Consider the following 25,622-nt stretch of genomic DNA (forward strand, 5'->3'; position numbering starts at 1 on the left):
TCTGTATGTTTGTCTTGATGTAAATGTAATGCAGGTTCATATTGCTATAATATGTTTTTTAATATGCTTTTGTTTCTTTTTTTTAAAAAAAAAATCTACTCCCGACGCTTTAAAGCGTCGTTAAAAACCATCTTTGGCACGGGCTGGCACGCCATCGCCGACGCTTAAAAAGCGTCGGTAAAAATATCTTTAGGCGACGCTATATAAGCTTCGTTATAGCATGGTTTTACCGACGCTTTAAAGCGTCGGCGAAAACCCAGGCTTTCTTTGGACTTTCTTGACGCTTTAAAGCGTCGGCGAATCTCAATTTGCCGACGCTTTCATTAGCGTCGGGAAAGCCCTGTTTTTGCCGACGCTTTCTATTGGCGTCGGCAAAAACATTTGCCACTCCGGTATCGCCAACGCTTTTACGACGCTTCTGTTTGCGTTGCGGAAACTTTAGCCGACGCTTATAAGCGTCGATAAAGATTATAAAAAGCGCCGGGAAAGATGAGATTTCTTGTAGTGAAAGCATCGTTAAAGGCGTGCCAGATTCCGTGCCACTTGCTATTGCCGACGCTTAAAAGGTCGGCAATAGAAAATTTTTTTTAAAATTTTTTTCGTAAAAGCAATTTTTAATACTCTGTATACATTAAATTCCAATAAAAGAAATACACTAAATCACATAGATAACAAAATACACGTCACAAACAAGAACTTTTCATTCAAAATATTCATATTATCATATTTGATTACATTGTACTTCAAAAACATACTAAAAACATACATCTCAAATTTCTAAGTAAACAATATACGATGTATCAAGGGTCGACGACATCATCATCTCTATGATTAGATGAAGTATCAACAACCTACAAGAAAAAAAAATACTTTCGAAACTAAGAATATGAAAGTCATCACACTCATACAAGAATACATTATAATTATGTAAAATATTTATATAGATTTATTTATGTACCGGAGGAGCAAATCTCTGCAAAAAAGATAAAATATGGTCAAGCTGATCATGCAAAGATTATATCTTCAACTCTTGGCTCTGCTTCAACTCCGCCATATCATCATATGACTCTGCCTCATCTCATCGATCCTTGTCTCATATGACTGCTTTATCTGTGCCATCTCTGCCCTCAAACTACAAACCTCTGCAGTGCTAGTACCTTGTCTGGCATCTTGGGTATATCGGCTCACTGTAGACAGTTGAGTGGGGGTAACTCCGACACCGTAACCCCTCACGCGACCATAACGTTCTGAGCCCATCAATTTGGCAAAGACCTGAGCCTTGACGCGACTGGTCGCGTCGGATGATGATGACTCGCCGACGCGCTCTGAAATAAGAGTTGTAGCTCTTTCCTATATCACTCTCAAAAAAAAATAGTCACATTAATATTTTTAAAAGAAGTAAAATTAATAAAAAATTGTGAACAAATAAAAAATGAATACATACAACTATATCTCTCGACTCATCCCGGACAAAGCTGCCATCTCGATGAGTGTGGGTCATCTTATAAAACTCTACCTCACCAGGCTCCCTTCCATGCTCTACTATCTATACATACGGAAAGTATATTGGCAAACTATATATCATGATACGTATTATATGTTAGTAGAATTTCAAATAGTTTCAAAAGAACTTACGAATTCATTTCTACATCTCGTATAACTCTTCGAGCTTGAAGTGTGAGGAACTGCTTGAGATGCTCGTGCAGCTCTACCAATATTAGAATATGTCTGCCAAAATAAAAGCACACAGTATTATATGATTCAATGTATATATTTGCAATCTATATTAATAATAAAGATAATATAAAATATTGAAACAATATATGTGATCTGTCCTCTTTCAGAAAACCAGTAGTGAACAAGCTCCCTCCACTGCTGAGGGTATACATCAGGAGGAGTCACACGAGCAACCTCCTCCTCTGTCATACCCTCGCACTTAAAGTCTGTCTTCAATTTTGCTTTATATTCTTTTCATTTGTGGTTGAGGAACTTTAGCACCCAATCATGGCTCTCTGAAGGGAGTACAAACTTACCCTATAATAAGATACAGAATGTTATAATAATATTAAACCTCAAAAGTAAAATTATGGTAGTAAGCAAATTAACATAAAGGAGGTGTCAAATTAAAAAGAACAAATTCAATTCATTACCTGTATGAGTCTAAGAAGCTCAACCTTATACGAAGGAAGCATGTCATTCCACTTCGTATGATTGAGCGGACACAGTTGACCCTTGCGTGCAACCGATCCTAAAAAGCTTGATAGAAGACTTCCAGCTCTATTGATGGGCTGCCCCAATTCGTTGCATCGGATGATAATCTTCTCACCCGGAGGAAGCTTCCACACATCCTTTGCTTGAGTGGGTCCCCGTCTCGTCCTCACCGTCCCTTGTCCATTAATTAAAATTAAATAAAATATGTCTTAAAAAGTTGAAGACAAATATGAACATAAAATATGAACTTTAAATCAAATTATTCTGGATCCGGAGCTCATCCTCCGGACAATCAGCAGGAGGCTCGCGCTGAGATCCTGACTCGTGCTGCTGGTGCTCACATGGCTGCTGGGACTGCAGGGACTGATCAGAGGTAGATCTCACCTGAGAATGCTGGAACTCCACATCTCTAAATCGTCTCCCTCGGGGCATATTGTTACCTGGTATACACAAAAAAGAATCAATATTCGGTTAAATGATAAATTTATACTAAATAAAGTGCTAATAAAAGAGAATATAATAACTCATTCAACGTATACTTGATAAATTTTACTTACCATTATGAAACTATATTTTCATTCAACATCTATCCTAATCAAACTCGTTGGCGCATTTACTTCATCAGTTGGCACAATATTATAAGGCATACATTGAGTATAAGTATCATCGTCCTCCTCTTCCAACCTTTTTCCCATATCATACAAGTTCTTAGGTTTCGTCTTAATAACAACAAACCAATTTTTATCTTTTGAGTCTTGCACAAAAATACTTGTCGAGCTTGAGATGAAAAAACAAATGGATCATCTTTCAATAACACACCAGTATGTATCAATCTTGAAAAATTTATAAGTGTAAATCCATTTATGTCTTGCCTCAAACCTCTAGGTGAGTTTATATCCACCCAATTACATCGAAATAATACTATCTTAAACTTTCCATAATAATCCAGCTCATAAATATCTGTTAGAGCACCATAATAATTTTTTCCGTCCGCCTCAACCATAACTCCACTATTTTGGATTTTTATAAATTTCTCACGCTCTTTAGTATATAATTTAAAACCATTAATAATGAACCCATCATATTTGTTGACAATATTATTCGGACCTCGAGCAATGACTATTAACTCCTCAGAACAATTCCTCTCCATCATCACTGGTACCTAAAAAGAATTATGGAAGTAATTAATGATTAATTTCTCTCTGTAAAAATTAAAAAAAAAACTTAATATATTAGACATCTAACCTGTTTGAAAAGCCATTCTGGGAATAACTCAACCAACCATCGTTGCTCAATCTTTGGTGTAGGATTGAGAACTTGTAAACATCTGCATTCTCTATGATATCACAATTCCTTTGAGGTCGATTGAAAACTATTTCAACACCTTCAAGATATCTCGAACAAAATGTCAAACACTTCTCAGCAATATATCCTTCAGCAATCGAGCCCTCGGGATAGGCTTGATTGCGTACATAATCTTTTAAGCGCATAAGAAACCTTCAACAATAAATTTTTAAAATAAATATCAAAATCAAACTGATTATTAAATATGGATATTAGAGTTTAGAAAAATCATCTCTCAATAGGATACATCCATTGGTAGTGAACCGATCCACCAAGTTTAGCTTCCGCCGCTAAGTGAATGAGTACATGAACCATAATAGTAAAAAATCTAGGAGGAAAGATCTTTTCCATATGGCATAATGTAAGTGCAACATTAGACTCCAATTGATCAAGCTCCTTAGGATAAAGAACTTTGGAACATAATGCCTTAAAGAATGAAGACAACTGTGAAACAATTGCAAAAACTTGTTTTGGTGTTGACGATCTTAAAGCCAATGGAAAGATATCTTATATCAAAATATGACAATCGTAACTTTTAAGATTTGAAAGTTTTCGCTCTTTGAGATTTACGCATCGTGAAATATTCGATGAGTACCCATCAGGAACCTTCATATTTTTCAAAACCGTTAGAAAAAGATCTTTCTTTTAAGTAGGCATTGTATAACATGCAGGAGGTGTATAAAATTTATCATTGGCAAGCTCTGTCGGATGAAGCTCTTGTCTTATGCCCATATCTTTCAAATCAAGACGCGCTTTCAAGTTATCTTTGGTCTTTCTATCAAGATTTAACAATGTTCCAATCAGGTTATCACAAACGTTCTTCTCTATATGCATCACATCAAGGTTATGTCGAAGAAGATTATACTCCCAATAAGGTGAATCAAAGAAAATGCTCTTTTTTTTCCATAGTTGTTTCTGTGTAGATGCTGCCATTGAGTCATTATCATTTTTCTGACCATATATGTTGTCTTCATTCTCAAAAAAGTTGTCAGCATCCTCTGCTATTAATTCTTCATTCATTGTGCTGCCAACATGCTCCCTTCCCCTCTTCTTTGAATATTTGGAGACCTTACCCGGTATATAATTGGTACCATGCATTTGTCTAAAGACTTCAATTCTAGTTGGATCAAGAGCAGAACCGTTTACACATTTTTGACATGGACATAAGATCTTTCTGTTCATATTAGATTTCTCAAAAGCAAACTTAATGAAATTCTGAACTCCATCCAAATATTCGGCACTGGATCTCAACTTATTTATCCAACTTTTGTCCATTCTATTAGAATACCGATTGAACTGCAATTTATATAAAAAAGATAAACAAAATTAGGATATGTAGAAGTACAAAATATATCGGCCAAACAATAAGATAAACAATATTTTTGTTGTTTTTGTTCATCTTATTAGATACTCTGGTCAATTTATATTCATTCTTAAAAGGCCTAACAGATGTTTTATTACTTTAAAAGCTGTCTCTTGTGGGAATAAATTCAGTTAAAATATGGAGTACACCTTTAACTGAGGGACACTCTCCTGAATTCTAAAACATAGCATTGATGGAAAGGAGGTACATCAGTGGGACCTCTGTCTTTTATTTGTTTATGTTGTCCAAAAGAAGAGAACCAAATAATGGGAAATGCATGAGACTGCCTTTGTTGTTGTTGTACAAATGCGGAGAACAAAATAACAAATGCTTGAGTCCACCTGGTCACCTGTAACAAGCATATTGTCTTAAGAAAAGTCTCCCAATTTTGCAGGCTTATCCTTGACATATCTTGGCTTATACCTAATGAATGGACATATGTCCCCTCAAAAGCACTGACATACCTCGTATTACCACCCACTTTCAGACTCATCATGGATCAGAGACCAAAAATTTATACTATGACTTCTGGAAGTGAGATATGGCAATTCTCAACTTGGTGCATTTTCAGACAAGCAAAAAAAGCAACCAGCAGTCCTTGCTGTTTGAAACCCAGAACTGTTCAGAGGATATGTGTCATCTTTACCAAAGTCATATTCTGCTTCATCTGATTTAGATGACTTAAACTTGACATTTACATAGATATCAAGCAGATATAGAGAAGATAAGTCATTCATATAGACTATGAGGACACCATGCAATTAGATATTGATCGAGAGCAGATTTATTAGTTTATTTGACATGCCGAGAGCAATGTGTTCAGAGATTAATTCTCTTTCAGAAAAGCTTGTAAAGAGAATTTGTAACAAGATGTATTGGTTTAAACTTAGCTTCCATTGAGCATACAGAACCATTGATAGGCATCTAAGCCATTTCAACTGAACTAAAGCATACTCAAAACTCCTGCAAAATATGAAAACCCAGAGAAATTGCTTTTTTCTTAACCAAACAGTCCTTGATATGCAAATACTTAAAAGAGAGATAGACTGGATGCAGCATAAAACTACTAAACTTTTAGGCCTACTTATTCTGAGGATATGTGTAGATCATGTAAAGCTAAACAAAGTTAGCAACAGTGGCAATTAACTTTCTTATAGTATGAGTTGGCAACAATGAATAATGAATGGCACAGAGACATGCATCCCATCAATCCTAAGGCCGGGCTCATTAATCTTATTTTGCCTAGATTTTTTAATGAAGAGATTCACAAGATATCTAAGCAGTACCGGATCATTTTAAGGTCTTGCAGTCATAAAATTCAGATCACCATAACCATAGACCATACGAACCCAAAAGAAGGACAATATTTCTTGATTTGGGTCCCATTGCAGCTCTTGATAACTAGATAATAGATCTCCAAAATGGATGTCCAATACTTTCTCAAATAACAAAATTTAAATCCAACAGAAACACACATAGAAAGAACAGTACAAGAGCATAATGCATTAACTCGTTGCTTCAAGCCGGTCGGTCGACGCAGGTCTTCGGACAGAAGGGATACCGTTCGATCGAGTCTTGAGGGCTGCTCGGATGGCACTGGAGAGAAGGGAGGAGGAGGAGATCCTCAGGCGGAGGTGAAGCTAGAGGATCAGTAAAAAAAAAAGAAAAAAATACCCACGAACACACAAACAAGAGGAGGCGGAGAAGGAGGAGAACAAGCGAGAAGGAGGGAGCGGAGGGAGGAGGAGAAAAATACCTCAGGAGGAGGGGGTTGGGGTCGGTCGGTCAGCGCCGGAGAGGAGGGAGGAGGAGAGGAGGTTGGAGTCGGATAGCCGGCACCGGAGAGGAGGAAGACGGAAGGCTAGGGCACGCCGGAGAGGAGCAAGACGGAAGCTAGGGCAGCGCCGCGGCCGGAGAGGAGAAATAAAGGCAGAATGAGGGCTTGATCGGGGTCGGGCGCTGGGTTAAGAGGTGTCCTCGCCTTTGACGACGCTTATATGCGTCGTCTAGAATCGACGCTTATATGCGTCGTGTTAGACCAACACTTATAACCGTCGTTGTAAGTCGGGAAAAACAATGACGCGTAAAAGCATCGTCCTAAATCCAGTTCCCAGGCTTCCCAGGATCGTGTTCAATTGGGGACTATGACGATGCTTTTAAGCATCTTTGATTTTTTTAAATTGCCAACGCTCATTATAAGCGTCGGCAAAATTTGGCGTGGGAGATAAATTTACCGATGCTTTTTCCTAGCGTCGGCTTTGCTTCTTTTTCTTGTTGTGACATCAGTCAGCTTACAATATATATAACACAGGAAAGAACATTACAGCTGAGACAAGTGGGACGGATCGTACGAGATGGATTACATACATGCACGATTTATTCAGAAGAACATCAAACGCGGCTCCTAGCTAGCAGCGGTGCCATTCAACTTTGATAGAAGCCGATGATGGCGTAGATGGTCTCGATGAGGGTGAGAACTGACAGAGCGATACCGGCAACAAACGAGATGCTCAGCCATACATTGGAGCAATAACGTTGCTTCGCATCGGCATACATTTGGCGCCACTTGCTGTTGCAACAACCATTCACCTCCTGGTATACCTTAGCCAAGTAACCCGGCGTCTTATAATGATCGATCACATAATGTAATTGCCTGAAGAGAGCGACCACCTCCGAAGAGCTGGTCAATCTGTGCTCCAACACCCCACTATTTTCAAGCAGCTCCACGTCTTCTTCTCTCTGCACGATGTGATCCAAGAATGCGACGTAGGCTGTGACGTACGAGTCCAGGGTGCCAAGAGGCTGCTCAAAGCTGATTAGATTATGGAGGAGAATATTGGTATGGTCCTCGACGCGCAATGCCGGCATCTGGATATCTCCAGATTTGCGCATCGTTACGTCGAGTACAATTTCTGGCTCCATTTCTTTCACCTTAAAATTCACCGCAGACTTTCGTTGGAGCTCCGTTGCGCTGGGGAGAGATCGCGGTGGATCGATAAATGGAAGAATATCTCCAAGCAACCTTCGACCAGGATGCACCGGTGGCTCCAAATACATGTGGTACAAATCAAGCAGATGATCAACCTTCCCTTTTTCTGGGTCTTTCGAACTGTTCCTTCCTAAATCGAGAAATTTAAAAAAATCGAGAGCATCTTTTCTGATTGAACCGTTGCCTTCATTGCCTCCATTTCGCTTCTTTTCTTTTGGGCAAATATCATTTTTCATCTTGAAAACATCCTCAAGGATAAAGAAAGGGATTTGGTTGTTGAGCAACAGCAAGTCAGTCTTGACAAGCTCCGATGCCCGCACTATATCACGTTGTGCCCATGTTATATCGCCTAAGCCAAACAGAATAGGGACTACCTTGGCAAGACCATAATTAAATGAAAGCGCAAACAAGATGAAGCAGCTATCAAGCATTAACATCTCCAAAAAACTTTGGGAATCCATGCCGAAGTTATAGTCTTTCCCATAACACTCACGATAAAAATCCAAAGCATCTTCTTTCCTCTCCTTCATCTTACCGAGGAATTTACCGAGGTCTCGTTTGTAACTGTCGCCGATCACTTCTTCTTCTTCTTCTTTTTTTGGGTGAAAGCCGATCACTTCTTGCACACACCACAGTTTGTGTTCATCTGTGATTCTGAAATAATTATTCTCCATCTTCCGGTGGTAGGGGCCGATGGCCACCGCCCTTGGCTCGTAAAGCTTCTTGTCACGGTCCTCAGTGCTTGCAGGAGCTGTGCTGATGCTTTTGGATGCAGTGTAACTAGGTCTTTTCTGAAGGACTTTGATTTTATCCAGCATTGTTTCGGCCCAAACGTCCGTTGCTAGGATATCGCCAGGGGAAAGGCCGCCTGCTGCACTGGGGTTACCCTCCCCTCCAACAGAACTGATGGTTTCGCTCACTTCCATGGTCTCCACCTTCTCCTTTCCTTTGGCCTTCTCGGAGGAGTCCATCGCGCCTTTGCTGTAAGAAGAATGGAAATGCTATTAGCTCTAGCTGGGAAAATAATAGATAAGGGGAGAGCCGCACATATTAGCTGGCTGGGATGAAAGCATGTGAAGGGAGAGCCACACAACACAAGCAAGCATATATATGGTAACATAAGTCATCGGAGCACTGAATACATATTGTGCCGCTAAAATCCGATTTGTGGACGTTGATCTACTATGATGGAAGATAAAGTACCAACGAAGAAGCCTCTAGAGCTCTAAAGAACAGAATATGTAGAAAGACCAAGAAGGAGAGGAAGTAGAGTGCTCATAGTTTGTGTTCGTTTATAAAGTCTTGAGTCTTTTCTTATAGATAAGGAGTACTGGTCCCACGAAGTGAGACTCCAGAATTTAGAATCGGATTGGGAGCTGATTCCTTATTTTCCTTTTCTGGATTGATCCAAAAAATAGGTCCAATTGAAACTGGTCCCTCCTATACTAAATGTCGGCTTACGGTTGGCAAACCAGATTTTGGTCACATCAGATGTGAATCACGTTATATAAACAAAGGTCAAGGAGCCACCAAATATAGCAATAATTCTTCTTGATGGGTCCTTATATTTTTTTGGCAGCAAGTTTAGATGCTCCATTATTTGAAAGGCAATGATAGGATAACTCAGAAAAATTACTCAAAAACAAGGCACTTATTTCACACCAACTATGTTTCTTCCATTAAATGGCACGCTTTATGGTAAAATTATTGGTTGAACCAAATCTATTAGCTCAGCAGTAGACCAACGTAATTACGAAGGAACATACATTAGTATGCCTGTGTTGATCTCTTTTTCTTTTATTTCTTTTTTGTCAAGAAATATGGTGCATATTTGTTATGGTTAGATTAATATTCCATTGCTGAAATTAATGGTCGATCCGAACCGATTAATAATTTCTCCACTCATAATATAAAAGAGCAAAGATTAAAATTATGATTAATATTTTTTTTATTAAAAAGGATAATGAGTTGAGATGGGCACCTTATCACCTATCTGGAAAATGGATCAGGCAATTGTCCATCCTATTGGCACGTCAAATACAGCTGGTATTTCAACAACTTGAGTTGAGAGAGAGGTACGTCTCCACAATAATTTACAATGAACAAATATTTTTCCTTGGTGGAGACAGTCGCTCTTGTCTCGTTGTTCCTTCTATTTATGAAAGCTGACCCACCAGAGTTGACAAAGAACAAATTAACAGTGCTACGTCCTCGGATGCATACACAGGAATCTCTATTCGGCTAGAATCATATCTTCCATCCATCATACCAGGGACCGGAAGAATGGACGAAGATCGCTTCTTTCGAAGACGTATATGGCATGCCGACACTAGGTCTAACTTCTCACGTCCCACTATTGTGGATAGATATCATAATTGGATGGGCGCCACACAGTCTATCTCGAAAATGCATGGCTATCATCCATCATATTGGCATGTAAAAATACAAGTTGTTATGTCACCCACATGAGTTGACAGAGAGGTCCACCATGATAGCCCTTTTAACGTTGTGTTCTATTTATAAGACTAAGATAATGATCGATATTTTTTATGAGCCGACACAAGTTGTCCAAATTATATTCTACACCACATGCATATACATCACATGATCGGTGCACCATAGCAATTACAAATATTTATTCCTATGTATCAATTATTGAGATGAGTACTTGATTTATGATCCAAAAAAAAGCAAGTGTTTGGCATGGTGCACCGCTACGTGATGCACGTGGTGGTGTAGGATAAAATTTCCAACACAAAAAAACAATGCTACGTTCGTGGCATGCCAGCACCATTGATCTAACTCCACACATCCTACTATTTTGGAGATGTGTCTCCGCTTGTTCAAATCCTTACGTCCCACGCCAGTAATCTAAACAAAAAGAAAAACTGGCGCTTTTGCGTTAGAACATATTGATCCATCAAGTGGGGGACGTTCATTAGATACCAATCACTTGTCAGTTATCTAGTTTTGACATTTGGGCAATATATGTTGAAGTAACAATGTATAATTTGCCTGATCTACTAAGTTGGCATCCAACTTGGCACTAAAATTAACATCTCTTCCTCTTCCTCTTCCTCTTCGCTAGGTTGGGCAGCGGCATCAATTTTTTTTTCCTCAATTTTTCTCTTCCTTAAGAGGAATAAGGGTGTTAATTTTATGATCATGTTGCACGTCACCTCAATATGCCATGTAAATAGCATATAGACTTAATAAATTTTTTATATAGCATTTATATATTACTCCAGCATTGCTTTGACGAGTTTGGATTCTCTGCCACGCCATATAGGGTTTGTTGAGAGATGGCCAACAACTATCTCACGTATGGTCTTGCTGGAACTCAGCCCTCAATTCGATGAGGTTGATGTCCCTAATTTGTTCCGATCCTTTTTCTAATATTAAGAATAGTCTTAATTAATACTTCTGCCTGATTAATTTGATGTACTCTATCCCCTCTGTTTTTGTGATTGTCATCTCCTTCTCATATGGGAAGAGATTAGAATCAATCTTTTAGATAACCTAGTTTTAATGTTCGCATCAAGCTAGATCCGAGGAATAACTCATATGCTTTTAAACAGAGTTGCTAGATGGATGTCATGCCCTTTTGGGCCTTAAGAAGAAGATAATTAACTATGATTACGATAATATCATTATTAGAGTAAAATATTACCTTTTTGACATATTTGCCCATTTCTTTGTAAATCTCTAAATTTAGTTTTCTTTGATCCAGATAGCTGTATTATTTGATTAATTATGAGTTATTATGGTGCGATGAATTATTGTTGCATAATTGCATTATATGTATAATTATCCAAAGGCAAGGAATGCATGCCCAACAGTGAAATTTCATATATATGTCATTTGAAGGGGAGCATGATGAATTATGTTGATTCAATAGGAGAAAAATAGGTCATTTTCTTTTTGAAAAGAAAAAATTTCTAAAAAGAAATTTTTAGCTTTTATATAGCTTCGGTTCGAAAAAGAAACCGAGCTTCAAACTAGGCTACGGCTAAAATTTTCTTTTAAAATTCTGACCTGTGTCTGAGCTCGAGCTTGGTCGAAGATTGAGCTTCTCCTTTGAGCTCCAACACAAATGAGATAGAGGGAGCATGGAGGAGAGAAGAGAGGGGAAAGAGAGATTGGAAAAGGAGAGAGAGGAATAGAGATTAGGAGGGAGAGAGGGGGAGCATACACCTTTTTAGGCCAGGCCGAGCACTAACCCAAGCTTGGCCTGAAATTTTTTCGGCCGAGCCAGATCCATACATTCTCGCGCCTGATACAAGGCCTGACCTGAAACTTGCCTCGGCCGACAGGCCTTAGGTGGTTCGGGCCCATTTCTAGGCTTAGATCCAGTGGTCTTTATTGCATAGGACCATCAAATGGTCTAGTGGGCGTCCCTCAACACAAATAACTTTGATCATGTTAGTGTTGACATGCCACCAACAACATGACCTCTCTGTTGCAGCATTAAAAGTAGAGAACAAGGCTCGATTTAAGGCTTAGGTTTAATATTGAATTGTCATAATTACTATTCCCTATAGTATCTTTGTGGTTAAAATTTATTATCTACATGCTCATTCTTAGATCTACATACAAGTATGTGAAATTGCCTTTAGTATTGTTTCAGATGTGATTGTTTTTCTTTTACATATTTTGAAACATCTCTATGTTTTGAGGGTGATGGGAACGTACACTTAAAAAGAAAAGTGACAAATAAGTCACAAGCACGCTTTCTTCTTAGAAAAGTGAAAAATACACTTAAAAGAAGTACACTTTTTGGGCATATCCGTTCGAACACGAATATATTAAAAAAATTTAAAAGTCACATTTCCCGGAATACCCCCGGGGCAAGCATACAATCTATCCAAAATATATGATCAGAGAGATAAGTTAGAAAGAAGGCCACCCAATCTGCAAATCCATTTTCTTCGTGGTAGAAGTCCCGCGCAACAAAGAAGGTACCCCCTCTCATCTGGCTCTAGATTACTGTAGCACAAGTGCACCCACCATTCTATCTTCCTTTTGAATCCAAACAATCACCATAGCAGAGTTGCCCTTAATTGAAAACAAATACACTTCACAAGTAAATCAACAAGTGAGATACAGAGATGATCAATCCTATTAGTTATTCTGATAATAGCTATTGATCCTGCTAGTGGCATCATCTATTGGCGATAATAGCAATTACCAACATGGTCAGCCATGGATTTCGGAAACAATCGGGCTTCATATCAACATACAAATAATCCAAATGCTTTCTTCTTTCAAAACAAAATGCTGTCATGGCGTATTATGATAATCCAGAGACATCAGATAGATAATCTGCCATTTCAAGGCAGAGTTAAAACAGTAAAAAAAAATTAGAAAACAAAGGGAAAGGAAGAAACCTTATGAAACTTACTTTACAAAACAAAAATTAGTAATAACAAGAATAGCTGGTCATTATTTTACAATGTAAGTATTTATCTTACTATTTTTTTTTCAAATTTGAATTTTTATAGTAAATATTAAAAATTTACATAAGTGATCATTTTAAAAAATTAAAGACTATTATTCTTCGGTTATTGTCATTTATTCTGTTATACTGGATAAAAGCAACTACATTAACAACAAATATTTAATTTCCAAATGAACCAAGTCCAAGTTCAATCGGACAAATAAAACCATTATTTTGGTTGTATTGGAGAGGGGGAAAAAAAGATTTGGCGAATGACTCTCATTTGGTGATGTTGGTGTCATTGAAACCTTGAACAATGCCCCCTAATGAGAACTTTCCAAATGCATTGCTTGCACCTTAGGTTAGGAAACACATCTAAGAGCTGCCCTGTAAACAGAATTTACAAGGTATTGACTTACAGAAGCTGGAAATATTCATCCAATTGCTGACTTCCGCAACAAAACCTAGGCAAATAAATGATGGAAATTTAAATCAATAAGGAAGGCATCTAATGTCTTTATCCAATGCTCGTATCTTAAGAATCATCTTGCATGGCTAGAATCAGATTCATGTTAGATGACACCAAATTTGCAAATTTTCTTCAATCAAGTTGTTCTTCGATCTTCGCAACCTTCTGCCTTTGATGGCGACTCACATGTCTTGCGGACTACATATTATTCTTGTAACAAGATTGAACCACAACAGCATCAACCCACCTGATTCCCTTCACGGAAACAATCTAACTCAGCCACGTGTGGTACTTAAAACAGCTAGCCGCTTGTCCTTTTTAGAGAAAAGATTGGGCAAGCCCAATAACATTTATTACTGGAGTATTCAAATTCCTGATCCAATTCTGATTTCGATTTCAATTACGGACTGAACACATCAAAAAAATATAGCTATTTTGATCCTTGCTCCGATTCCAATGCCATCTATTTATTTGAAAACTAAATAAAGTTCGTAAGAACTTGCTCAACATGAAATTCCCAGTGCCATGTAAATAACATTATGAAACACACAAATAATAAATAATAAATCAAAAAAGTGATTGATGCCTAGTCTATACTACTTCAGCTATTGATACAGCGATGTTATACTATGATAAATCAAATGAGTGACCCCCAGCTACCTAATGTCCTCTCCCATCAATTAGGCCCCATTTAGCAGAGCTTTTGCTTTTCGGTCCTCCAAAATCACTTTTAGATGAAATAGGAGTTTGGTAAAAATTTCAGAAAGCTGTTTTAGTTTTGCCAGAAAGCTAAAACAGCTTTTTGGTTTTGGAGCTTCTCGGAAATAGTACTTTTGACCCCGTCGGAAAGATATTTTGAGTTAAATTTTTTTTCTTTTTGGACCAAAATACCTATAATAAAATATAATAATTACAAAAAATGTCTATTTATAATCATAGAAATGTGCATCCCAGTATTTTATACTTTTACTCTAATAACTAAAATATTTTATACCTTTATTATTGTATTGTACTATAAATATAATATTATATTACTTTATATCATAATACGTTGATATGTTATATTAAATAATTTAATATTATATTAAATTATTATGTTATAGTACATAATATTATATTACATTACAATAATATTGTACTATATCATATATTTATGCATTAATATATATTATATTTATTATGCTCTGTTGTATAATACTATGCAGTGTCCTTTATGGTCATTTTGTCGTACCAAAAGTACTTTCTTCGTTTATTTACTAAATACATGTTAAAGTTTCATAACACTTTAAAAATATAGTTACTAAATGGTAAACAACTTTTTGTAAAAGCTCTACTTCAAAAAGTTTAATTTTCAAAAGCTCTATTTCTAAAAGCTTTAGTTTCAAAAGTTCTATTTCTAAAAACTTGACTGTAAACGGCTACGCCTTAAATCCTAAGAAAGGTTAAGTCTGCAAAAGTTGCTTGCATAGCTTTTTGGTCCACATACTAGACACTAGGTCCAAGTTCCACCTTTAAAAAGATTCTGAGAAGAGTTCTAATCAGTTGTGCTGTGAATTTGGTTTTTGTGACATGTGGAGCACTTCGTTACATGCATTTCTGGTTATAATTGAACGAAGGACACGTTCCAAAATTGTCTAAGGCATACATGATAAGCATAATTGTATCGAATAATTGTACCAAATAGCAGAGAACAAGTGAGAATAATTGTACCAAGTGGTCTCCTGAACACTATTTATATAGGATGAGAGTCGGCTCTGTTACCGAGTAAGACAATTATGTGCCTTATCTACTTGATAATCATCTATATATTTAAATTTGTAACAATCCAGAATCTCATCCAAAATATCTAGCCAGAAAGTATTATTTGGGTTTCTTGATCCTGCATAAGTACCCAAGATCTATCCAGTGAATAACCGATGTAGGACTAAATACACGCCTACACGGGTCCTTATATACTCCTCATGTTCAAGCCCTAATGTTCTCGTTAGGCTAAGAGTTCAAATCTATTCAAGTCTAATCATATTCACCAAGATCGGCCCATGGTCAGCCCCAATGAATTTATAGGGCAATGTTCTCTAGTTCACATAGGTTATAAGCCGAGTTCATTCTGATACCATTTGTAATAATTGAGAATTTTATTTAAAATGACTAGCCAAAAAATATTATTTAGGCCTTTTAATTCTCAAAAAGGACTATACAAGTTCTACTTAATGAATAATCAATGGGGGAGTAAATAAATATCCCTATGGGTGGCAACATAAAGCTTGGCTCCATGCATTTTGTGGGCTAAGCTGAATCGTTGCCCGTTGGAGAAGCTTTTAATAGGTTTATGACCCATTTAGTGGAAGCCACGTGATTAGCTGCCATCGGTCAGTTGGATGATGTCAAAAGTGGATCAGAGGCAATATCAACTCATGTTTTTTCGTTTCTCTATTTCATTTATTTTAAAATAACATAAAAGGATACATTTATATTTATTATAAAGATGAAAGCTGGGATATGTTCTGTGTTCATCATAAAGGGGAAACGCATGAAATCAGAAAAAAAAAAAGAAGAAGGATTTTAGTTAGGAGGCCTGCTCTAGAAGTCAAGGAAATGAAATTCTTAGAATGGAGATAAAATGAAGTAGGTAGAGATGTGCGGATCTCACTTCCCAGGCTTTGTCTTATAATATTGTAATGGTACAAGTTCTAGAACAAGTCAATTCTTTCTATCCAATCAAAATGAAAAAAATTCAACAGTCCACTAGCCAATTGGTCTTCGGTATTAGCCTCTTGATTTGAACTATCAAAAGCTTGAATATAGAGTTCATAAGCTAGAACAAAATGAAGCAAAAATAAATTTATCTTTCTCCCCTTCCCTTATTTCGTGCAATCAGTTTCAGACGACGTAATCATTGACCTATTCTCCATATCTCATTTTCTCATAAACTAAAACTTTATTTTATTTTGCAATCAATCAGTCTCTCTCTCTCTCTCTCTCTCTTTTCTCCCCCTCTCTCTCTTTCATGTTTGGAACTAGATAGAGTAATCGTTCTCGTTACCATCCTCTGGGATTGCAATTGGAATTCTTCTTGTTGTTTCTTAGAGAAAAGGAGAGGAAAAAAAAAAGAGAGAGAAGAGAAGAAAACATAAAAAGGTTCAACAACGGGCTTCTAACCATGCCGCAAAGGTCCAATTCCCGGTCCGCCACGCTCCACTTGCACATTTCAACGTTGCCGTTTCTCACATCGGTTCGCCTTCTCGATTCCCGTGGCAACTACCTGCTCTTTTTCTTCCTCTTTCCGTTCTACTTCTATCCCTCCTCTCTCCTCTCCCGCTTCCATGGCATCCCCTTCTCGCTCCTCCCCCGTCACCTTCTCCGGTGGCGCCGTATCCGCCGGAGACGACTCCGACCGTCTCCCGCGCCTCCTCTTCGCCGCCCTCAAGGCCCGAAAAGGAGACATGAAAAAGCGGGTGAGTTCTTGTTGAATCACAATTTAGGGTTGTCTTTACTTCGTTACTTCGAATAGATTTTCTTAATCTTGCGCTTGTTTTTAGTTCTTCATCCCAAATAGATTTCGGTAATTTGGGGTTCCGATAGGGGTTTAACAGGAATTAGGATTTGGGCTCTGATGATGATTAGTAGAATTCGACTCTTTTTTTGTTTCTATCCTACTGGTTTTATAATAGAATTGGACTCTTTTTTTGTTATTATCCTACTGGTCTTATAAGTGAATGGAGAAGGAAATCAATTATTTCAAAGATTTGATCGTGCCTGTTTTCTGGCAGCTTGGAACCGCTGACCTTTATCATTTTATTGTTGCGGCTGTGTTGGTTTATTACTGCGGATGAGATGGTGTATGATTTTTTGTATAGAAGTCGTCATGATCTCTCCAGAGGCATTAACTTGTCTACCAAACTCTCTTCACAGTGGCATATCTCATGCACGAGTTGTTGACAGTTTCAACAATTATCAGCAACCATAAAGCCTTGCCTCATCTGTATACTTCTCAAAATTGTGAGGAGTGCTCGTATTTGCTTAACTACCACCATATCTCGAACTGCTGACTGCTCATCATCTAGGTAGAAGCATTTCCCATTTATGTGTATATGGCATCCGTGCAAGTTTAAATATCTCCAATTTTTATCTTTGTTAAGTTATCAACTTTAGACCAGAAATCTTCCTTTCTGATGGATTTGATTTGGTTACCTTGGAGGTATCAAATACTTCAAAGTATTTTGAAAAGCAGCCTTCTACTTAGATACAGGCATTTGTTAAAATATGAGATGCTGTTTCTCGTGTCAAGCTTGGTAATATACTCATCTGTGTTGATCAAAGTAATGTAACTATAGTTCTGTGCTCAGAGTTAAATTTTAGATTTTAATGCTTTTAGCTGTTGCATTGGTGCTTCTTATCAAGGATCTTTGCCCTGATGTATTGATTAATGGCAAGCTGAACTAAGCAGACATATGCTCTTTTAATTTTGCAAATGTGGGAGCTCATTTACTGCACCTTTTTCACAAATTTGTGACCACGAGCTATCTTTAGCATGTCCTGCTAGATCTTCTGAATGTTTCTGAATGTTTCTAATGCTTGTATCATTAGGTATTGTTGCCATGGCTATGTCAGGGTTTCTTTTAACTTGAGTTTAGATTCATTTTTGCTCCATCTGCATATATTTCTCTGCATTTTTGTGATATTGAAGATCTTTGGCATATAGAAATATGTTGCGATCCACTTATTAGGTATTCTTTTTAGTTTAAATGATTTTTTTTTTTATAGAATAGTTATCTTAGTGAAAAATGTTTGCATTTAATTTTATACTTGTTGGCACTTGTGATGTTACTGGGCTTGAATTTCAGGCCATGGTTTATGATGCCTTGTCTCTAAAATGAGACAAGGAAATTATCTGCATTTGAGAGCTTTCATGAATTTTAAGCTTACAAAATCCATTTGTTGTATGAAGTGGCTTATGCAACTCAAGTTCTTAGGCTGGTACTGCTGTTGGATGTAGCAGGACCAAGGAAAGCCAAAAAATTAATGCATAGGCTTTTATTGGAGTGTAGTTAGATATCTCTTTGTGCCACTATTTACTTATTAACCACATTCGAAAAAATAGAGTTAGATCGTTTGTGCTGGCTTGTTGCTTCCACTCTGATGATGTGATTGATAATGCTGTTGAAGTACCTTCCTTGTGACCATTGTACACTAAAACTTTGCTTTACCATCTTTCGCTGAAGCTTCTGTTTGAAGTCTTTTGCTATCTTGATGCTTCAATTCTCTTTCTTATATACGGGTTCATTATAGTAAACTGTCTGTGCCATCCTCCATGTTTGTTTCCTCCCCTTCTTCAGAAATACTTTATATAGGACTAAGTGGAAATAATCCTATGATCCTAAAGACCCAGGCTTAAATTAAAGTGCCTTTTGATGCTGTCTAGATTATCTTTGCAATACATTTTCAACAATCATATGGGATACTTTTGAGACATTAGTAGTTCTTTATTTGGTCTTTGCTCATGGTATTCCTAGGTTTGCATTGCATTAGGTTCTCTTACTATGACGCTATGGACTTCTCTGCATGAGACAAAAATATTGGACCATTGTATCAGTAGTGTCAATTATTACAATCCCCATTTTTCTGCTAGACCTTGGTGTGTGATCAGCATGGCATGGTGGTATGGTGTGAATGCTGTCCTGTGAGAGTCAGTGACCAGAGATCATATAGAGGAGCACAAATAATTTTTTGTAAAAGTTGTCTTCTATCACTGTGTGCGCGTGTGGGTTTGTGCGCGTGCGGGGCTTGTGTGTTGGAGACCAGAGATCATATAGAGGAGGGCAAATATTTTTTTGTAAAAGTTGACTTCTATGTTACTTAAGGGCCTTCCTTTTAATTACACTTGCTGAAAAATTCTCAAGTCTCTCCGCACATTTCTGGAACAAATTATGTCCTTTTTATGTTTTTAGGTACTATCATACTCTATCTTCGTACATAATGTGTTGTATGAGTGTGTGCGTCAAATTGCACGATCCTTGCAAAAATCAATGACGAACCATCTAAATTGATGAATGAATGTTTGTAAGAAAGACTACAACATTAAAAATCTGTATGGATTGACAATTCTTTATTTTGGAGGTCTAGGACTGAACATTGTTCTAGTGAGAACAATGAGAGGAAAGATTGGGCAAGCCCAATAACATTCATTATTATAGTATTCAAATCTCATTTTGATTTTGATTTCAATTTCGTTCTCAAGTCTCTCCGCACATTTCTGGAACAAATTATGTCCTTTTTATGTTTTTAGGTACTATCATACTCTATCTTCGTACATAATGTGTTGTATGAGTGTGTGCGTCAGATTGCACGATCCTTGCAAAATCAATGACGAACCATCTAAATTGATGAATGAATGTTTGTAAGAAAGACTACAACATTAAAAATCTGTATAGATTGACAATTCTTTATTTTGGAGGTCTAGGACTGAACATTGTTCTAGTGAGCACAATGAGAGGAAAGATTGGGCAAGCCCAATAACATTCATTATTATAGTATTCAAATCTCATTTTGATTTTGATTTCAATTTCGATTCTGCATCTGATTCTAATTCCATTCAAGAACCAAAAGCGTCAAAAAATATGGCCATTTCGATTCTCATTCTTATTCTAATGCTATATATTTATCAGAAAGCTAAATAAAGTTAGAAGGAACTTGCTCAGCATGAAATTCTAAGTGCCGTGTAAATAACATTATGGAACACACAAATAATAAATGATAAATCAAAAGAGTGATTGTTGCCTAGTCTACGCTACTTCAGCTACGGATACAGTGATGTTATACTATGTTGTTACTATGCCTGTCCAGACCCCCAGCTACCTAATGTCCTCTCCCATCGATTACATCCTGAGAAAGGCTAGGTCTGCAAAAGTTGTCCACGTACTAGACACTAGGTCCAAATTCCACCTTTAGCAGTATTTTGGGAAGAGTTCTTATAATCAGTTGCGTTGTGAATTTGGTTTTTGTGACGTGGAGCACTTCCTTACATCTATTTCCGGTTATATTTGAACGATAGACTCGTTCCAAAATTGTCTGCGGCATGTATGATATGTATGTTTTCTGCTTGGGCTGTTTTCAACCCAAAGTGGTCGGTTGGCACGTCAAGCTTTCGATGCAGTGGCCGATTCTTCTTCTCGGGCCATCTCGATATGAAGAGGTCGGTTGGTACGCCAAGCTTTCGGTGTGGAGGTCGGTTGAGGTTGGTCGACACTCCGAGCTTTCGGCGCGACGATCGGTTCTCCTACTTGGGTTATTCTCGATTTGATGAGGCCATGCCAAGCCTTCGGTGCGGTGGTCGGTTTTCTTGCTCAGGCTATTTTCGACTGAAAGAGGTTGGTTAGCATGTTAGGCGTTCGCACGGTAGACAGTTCTCCTGCTCGAGCCATTCTCGACCAGAAGAGGTTGGTTGACACTCCATGAGTTTGGTGCGGCGGGCAGTTCTTTTGCTCGGGCCATTCTCGACCAGGAGAGGTTGGCTGGCACTCCAAGAGTTCAGCGTGGTGGATAGTTCTCTTGCTCGGGCCATTTTTGATCTGAAGAGGTTGGTTGGCACGCTATGCGCGTAGCTACCAGTTCTCCTGCTTGGGTTATTTTTGATGTGAAGAGGTTGGTTGGCACGCCGACCCTTTGAAGCGGTGGCTAATTTTTCTGTTCAGGCCATTCTCTACCTGAAGAAGTCGGTTGACTCGCCGAGCCTTCGGTACAGCGACTGGTTTTTTTACTCAAGCCATTATCAACTTGAAGAGGTTGATTGACTCGTCGGGCCTTCGGCCAGCAGCTAATTCTCTTGCTTGGGTCATATCGACCTGAAGAGATCAATTGACTTGCCGAGCCTTCAGTGCAGCGGCCGATTCTCCTGCTCGGTCCATTATCAACCTGCGGTTGACTCATCAAGCTTCGGTGCGGTGGCCGGTTCTCCTACTTAGGCCATTATCGACGTAAAAAGATCGGTTGATTTGCTGAGCTTTCGGCATAGCAGCCATTCTTTTCATCTCGTGAGTATGTTCCCCGATACATCTTTAGGGTTAGCTCCTAGAGAAAATCCGAGTGGGCTCGGTTTTAAGGAGGCCAGCGCCTCCTTTCATCTCTAGAGGATGCTCCTGGAGACATCTCTTGGGGTTGGCTCCTAGAGAAAATTTGAGTCGGCTCGGTCTTGAGGAGGCCCTAGGCGTTCTCGGGGTGTCCCAGGTCGAATTCAATTTTCATGGTCATCCGATTTGAAAAACAAACAAAATGAGAGAATATTGGCAATAAGTTCGGACGTCAATAAATCGTACTAATGACAGGTACGAAGGTTGCCATAACTCCAAGCTCTTGGAATTGGGGCGTCGTCAAGGTTCCTGTCTTGTATGCCAAAGGCCTCCAGTTTTCGGGTTCCGAGATCTAGTACTGAGCGCCTCATACTCGTTTCATTACTTGAGATGGAGAATTCGTACCAGATGGCGCACTCTGTGATTACTCCGCTAGGGCTGGTAAGCGTGGGATCAACTCTTCTGTCTCTCAGACTCAATGACCTATCTATGCGCATGACTTGTGGCAACTCTATGGTCTTCTTATTGAGGGGTTCGGTCGCTCGAGGCACTGCCGACGATGGCTAAGTTGGTTGAATTCTGGTCGGGCTGGCTCCGGTTGCACTACTTCTGCTGTAGGCTCTAGACCGCCGCGGTTAACACCTGCACCTGTTGAGCGAGCAGATCGAATGGCTCCTTGTCTACAAGCACGGCGGGCCGTTTCGGTGGAGTAGGTTCGGAGATCTACAACGACTCTCAAGAGATTAGGGTTCTTCTTGGCTGGCGACTTCTCGATTGGAGCTAAAGTCGTTCACCTCGGTTCTGGTCAGGAGAGATCAATCTGGCCTGAGATCGAGGTGTCCCATATTTCTCTCCTTCAATTGTCACATAGTTACGATGCTTGCATAAAAAATTAGTATAATAATTAGTATTAATTGGCTGTAAATTATGCTAGTGGGCTAACCAAGCGAAACGGTGCTTAGAGGACCATTAGTTGTTGTAAGATAAGGACATGGCTTAGGAAATCTCTCGCCCGCTCGCTCTCTCTCTCTCTCTCCCCTCCTCAAGGGACGGGGCAAACAAGTTATAACTGGCGAAACTTACCGAACGGGTGGCTCAAGACCCGACAATGTACGTGGGCTGGGGGGGAGCTTCAGCCAAGACAAAGCGTCACATCACTATGGTGATCGGATTTGCTCACCACCAATAGACGGATTTATCGATTGCCGTCCAGCACACTCTCCATCTGCGTGCAGCCGAGGAGATCGGTGGGGTCGTGCTCATTAGTTCCAGCATCAGTTACAACAGAAAAACTATTTGTAGTTAGTTACACGGCTTAGGAAGTTCCGCTTGGAAGCTTAATTTACATTAAGGGGGAGAATTCACACAAGTAACTACCACCACACTTATTACACCAAAAGAAGATGAAAAATACTTCGCCTCCCCCGAAGGAGGGAGGATCCCTGAAATCGAGGGGAGAGACATCAGGAAGCTTACAATATAACACAGGAAAGTGGGACGGATCATACGCGATGGATTACATACATGCACGATTTATTCAGAATAACATCAAACGCTGCTCCTAGCTAGCTAGCAGCGGTGCCACTCATTTTTTATAGGCGCCGATGATGGCATAGATGGTCTGGATGAGGCCGGCAACTGATAGAGCGATACCGGCAACAAACGAGATGCTCAGCCATACACTGGAGCAATAACGTTGCTTCGCATCGGCATACATTCTGCGCCGCGTGCTGTTGCTACAACGAATCACCTCCTTGTATACCTTAGCCAAGTAACCCGGCGGCTTAGAATGATCGATCACATAATGTAATTGCCTGAAGAGAGCGACCACCTCCGCAGGGCTGGTCAATCTGTGCTCCAACACCCCACGAGTTTCAAGCAGCTCCACGTCTTCTTCTCTCCGCACCATGTGATCCAAGAATGCGACGTAGGCTGTGACGTACGAGCCCATGATGTCAAGATACTCCTCAAAGCTGATTAGATTATGGAGGAGAAGATTGGTACGGTCGTTGATGCGCAATTTCGGCATCTGGATATCTCCAGATTTGCACGTCGTTACGTCGAGTACGCTTTGCGGCACACCTTCCATTTTTTTCACCTTAAAATTCACCGCAGACTTTCGTTGGAGCTCCGTTGCGCTGGGGAGAGATCGCTGTGGATCGATAGGTGGAAGAATATCTCCAAGACAGCTTCGACCAGGATGCAACGGTGGCTCCAAATACATGTGGTACAAATGAAGCAGATGATCAACCTCCCCATTTTCTGGGTCTTTCGAACTGTTCCTTCCTAAATCGGGAAAATCAAAAAATTCGAGAGCATATTTTCTGATTGAGCCGTTGCCTTCATTGCCTCCATTTTGCTTCTTTTCTTTTGGGCAAATATCATTTTTCATCTTGAAAACATCCTCAAGGATAAAGAAAGGGATTTGGTTGTTGAGCAACAGCAAGTCGGTCTTGACAAGCTCCAATGCCCGCACTATATCATGTGATGCCCATGGTTGAGCTTTTGAGCCCACCAGCATAGGGCCTTCCTTGGCAAGATCATAATTAATTGAAAGCGCAAACAAGATGAAGCAGCTATCAAGCGTTAGCATCTTCAGAAAACTATGGGAATCCATGCTGAAGTTATTTTCCCCATACCGCCCGCGATAAAAGTTCATAGCATCTTCTTTCCTCTCCTCCATCTTACGGAGGAATTTACCGAGGTCTCGTTCGTAATTATCGCCGATTTCCTGTTTCACACACCACAGTTTGTGTTTATCTGTGATTCTGAAATAATTATTCTCCGTCTTCCGGTGGCAGGGACCGATGGCCACCGCCCTTGGCTCGTAAAGCTTCTTGTCACGGTCCTCAGTGCTTGCAGGAGCTGTGCTGATGCTTTCGGATGCAGTGTAACTAGGTGGCTTCTGAAGGGCTTGTTCGATTTCACCGAGCATTATTAGGGCATCAAAGTCCGTTCCTTGGATATGGCCAGGGTAAAGGTCGCCTGCTGCCCTGGAGTTATCCTCAGCGCTTGCAGGAGCTGTGCTGGTGCTTTTGGATGCAGTGTAATTATGTGGCTTTTGAACGATGACACGGATTTTATCCTGCCTTTTTTTGGCCCCAACGTCCGTTGCTTCGTCCATTCGGCTTCCATATGCTCCGATATCGCCAGGGGAAAGGCCGCCTGCTGCCCTGAAGTTATCCTCCCCTTCAACAGCAATTATGGTTTCGCTCGCTTCCGTGGTCTCCACCTTCTCCTTTCCTTTGGCCTTCTCGGAGGAGTCCATCGCGCCTTTGCTGTAAGAAGGATAGAAATGCTATTAGCTCTAGCTGGGAAAATAATAGATAAAGGGAGAGCCACACAAGCAAGCATATATGGTAGCATAAGTCATCCGAGCACTGAATACATATTGTGCTGCTAAAATCCGGTCTGAGGACGTTGATCTGCTACGATGGAAGATAAAGTATTCCCAAGCTCAAATTTTATAGAGCTCTGAAAAACAGAATATGTAGGACCAAGGAGAGGAGGAAGTAGACTGCGCACAGTTTGTGTTTGTTCATAGAGTCTTGAGTCTTTTATTATAGATAAGGAGTACTAGTCGCACTGGAGAGAGACTAGAATTTAGAGTCTGACTGGGAGCTGATTCCTTATTCTCCTTTTCCTGGATTGATCAAAAAAATAAGTCCAATTGAAACCGGTCCCTCCTATACTATATGTCGGCTTACGACCGGCAAACCCAATTTTCGTCACATCATATGTGA

General features: G+C 39.4%; 1 protein-coding gene and 1 long non-coding RNA gene across 6 annotated transcripts; one reads left to right on the forward strand and one right to left on the reverse strand.

Annotated features, from left to right (window-relative positions):
- Window positions 1–7,207: 7,207 nt before the first annotated feature.
- Window positions 7,208–25,396, reverse strand: LOC103699680 (UPF0481 protein At3g47200-like). 5 transcript variants are annotated; one of them, XM_039116970.1, is made up of 3 exons: window positions 25,268–25,396; window positions 23,978–25,157; window positions 7,208–7,849 (listed from the first exon to the last, which is right to left on the reverse strand). In XM_039116970.1, exons 2-3 carry the CDS (start codon window positions 25,145–25,147, stop codon window positions 7,343–7,345), a joined length of 1,677 nt encoding a protein of 558 aa, XP_038972898.1. In that variant the 5' UTR covers window positions 25,148–25,157; window positions 25,268–25,396; the 3' UTR covers window positions 7,208–7,342. The 5 variants fall into 5 exon arrangements, with proteins under 5 accessions (XP_038972898.1, XP_038972900.1, XP_038972901.1 ...); XM_039116972.1 differs by lacking the exons at window positions 23,978–25,157; window positions 25,268–25,396 and adding an exon at window positions 9,111–9,185 and having other exon boundaries at window positions 7,208–8,888; XM_039116973.1 differs by lacking the exons at window positions 23,978–25,157; window positions 25,268–25,396 and adding an exon at window positions 9,050–9,065 and having other exon boundaries at window positions 7,208–8,888.
- On the forward strand, window positions 17,094–18,158 carry LOC120104963. The gene is made up of 2 exons (XR_005507363.1): window positions 17,094–17,268; window positions 17,584–18,158. It is a non-coding gene; the product is annotated as an uncharacterized LOC120104963 (long non-coding RNA).
- Window positions 25,397–25,622: the final 226 nt, after the last annotated feature.

Source organism: Phoenix dactylifera, unplaced genomic scaffold (assembly GCF_009389715.1).
Source record: "Phoenix dactylifera cultivar Barhee BC4 unplaced genomic scaffold, palm_55x_up_171113_PBpolish2nd_filt_p 000152F, whole genome shotgun sequence".
NCBI classification, from domain to species: domain Eukaryota; kingdom Viridiplantae; phylum Streptophyta; class Magnoliopsida; order Arecales; family Arecaceae; genus Phoenix; species Phoenix dactylifera.

Excerpts from the sequence above, each read along its gene's own strand:
- LOC103699680 (XM_039116969.1), bottom strand. The coding sequence starts at position 25,147 with ATGGACTCCTCCGAGAAGGCCAAAGGAAAGGAGAAGGTGGAGACCACG.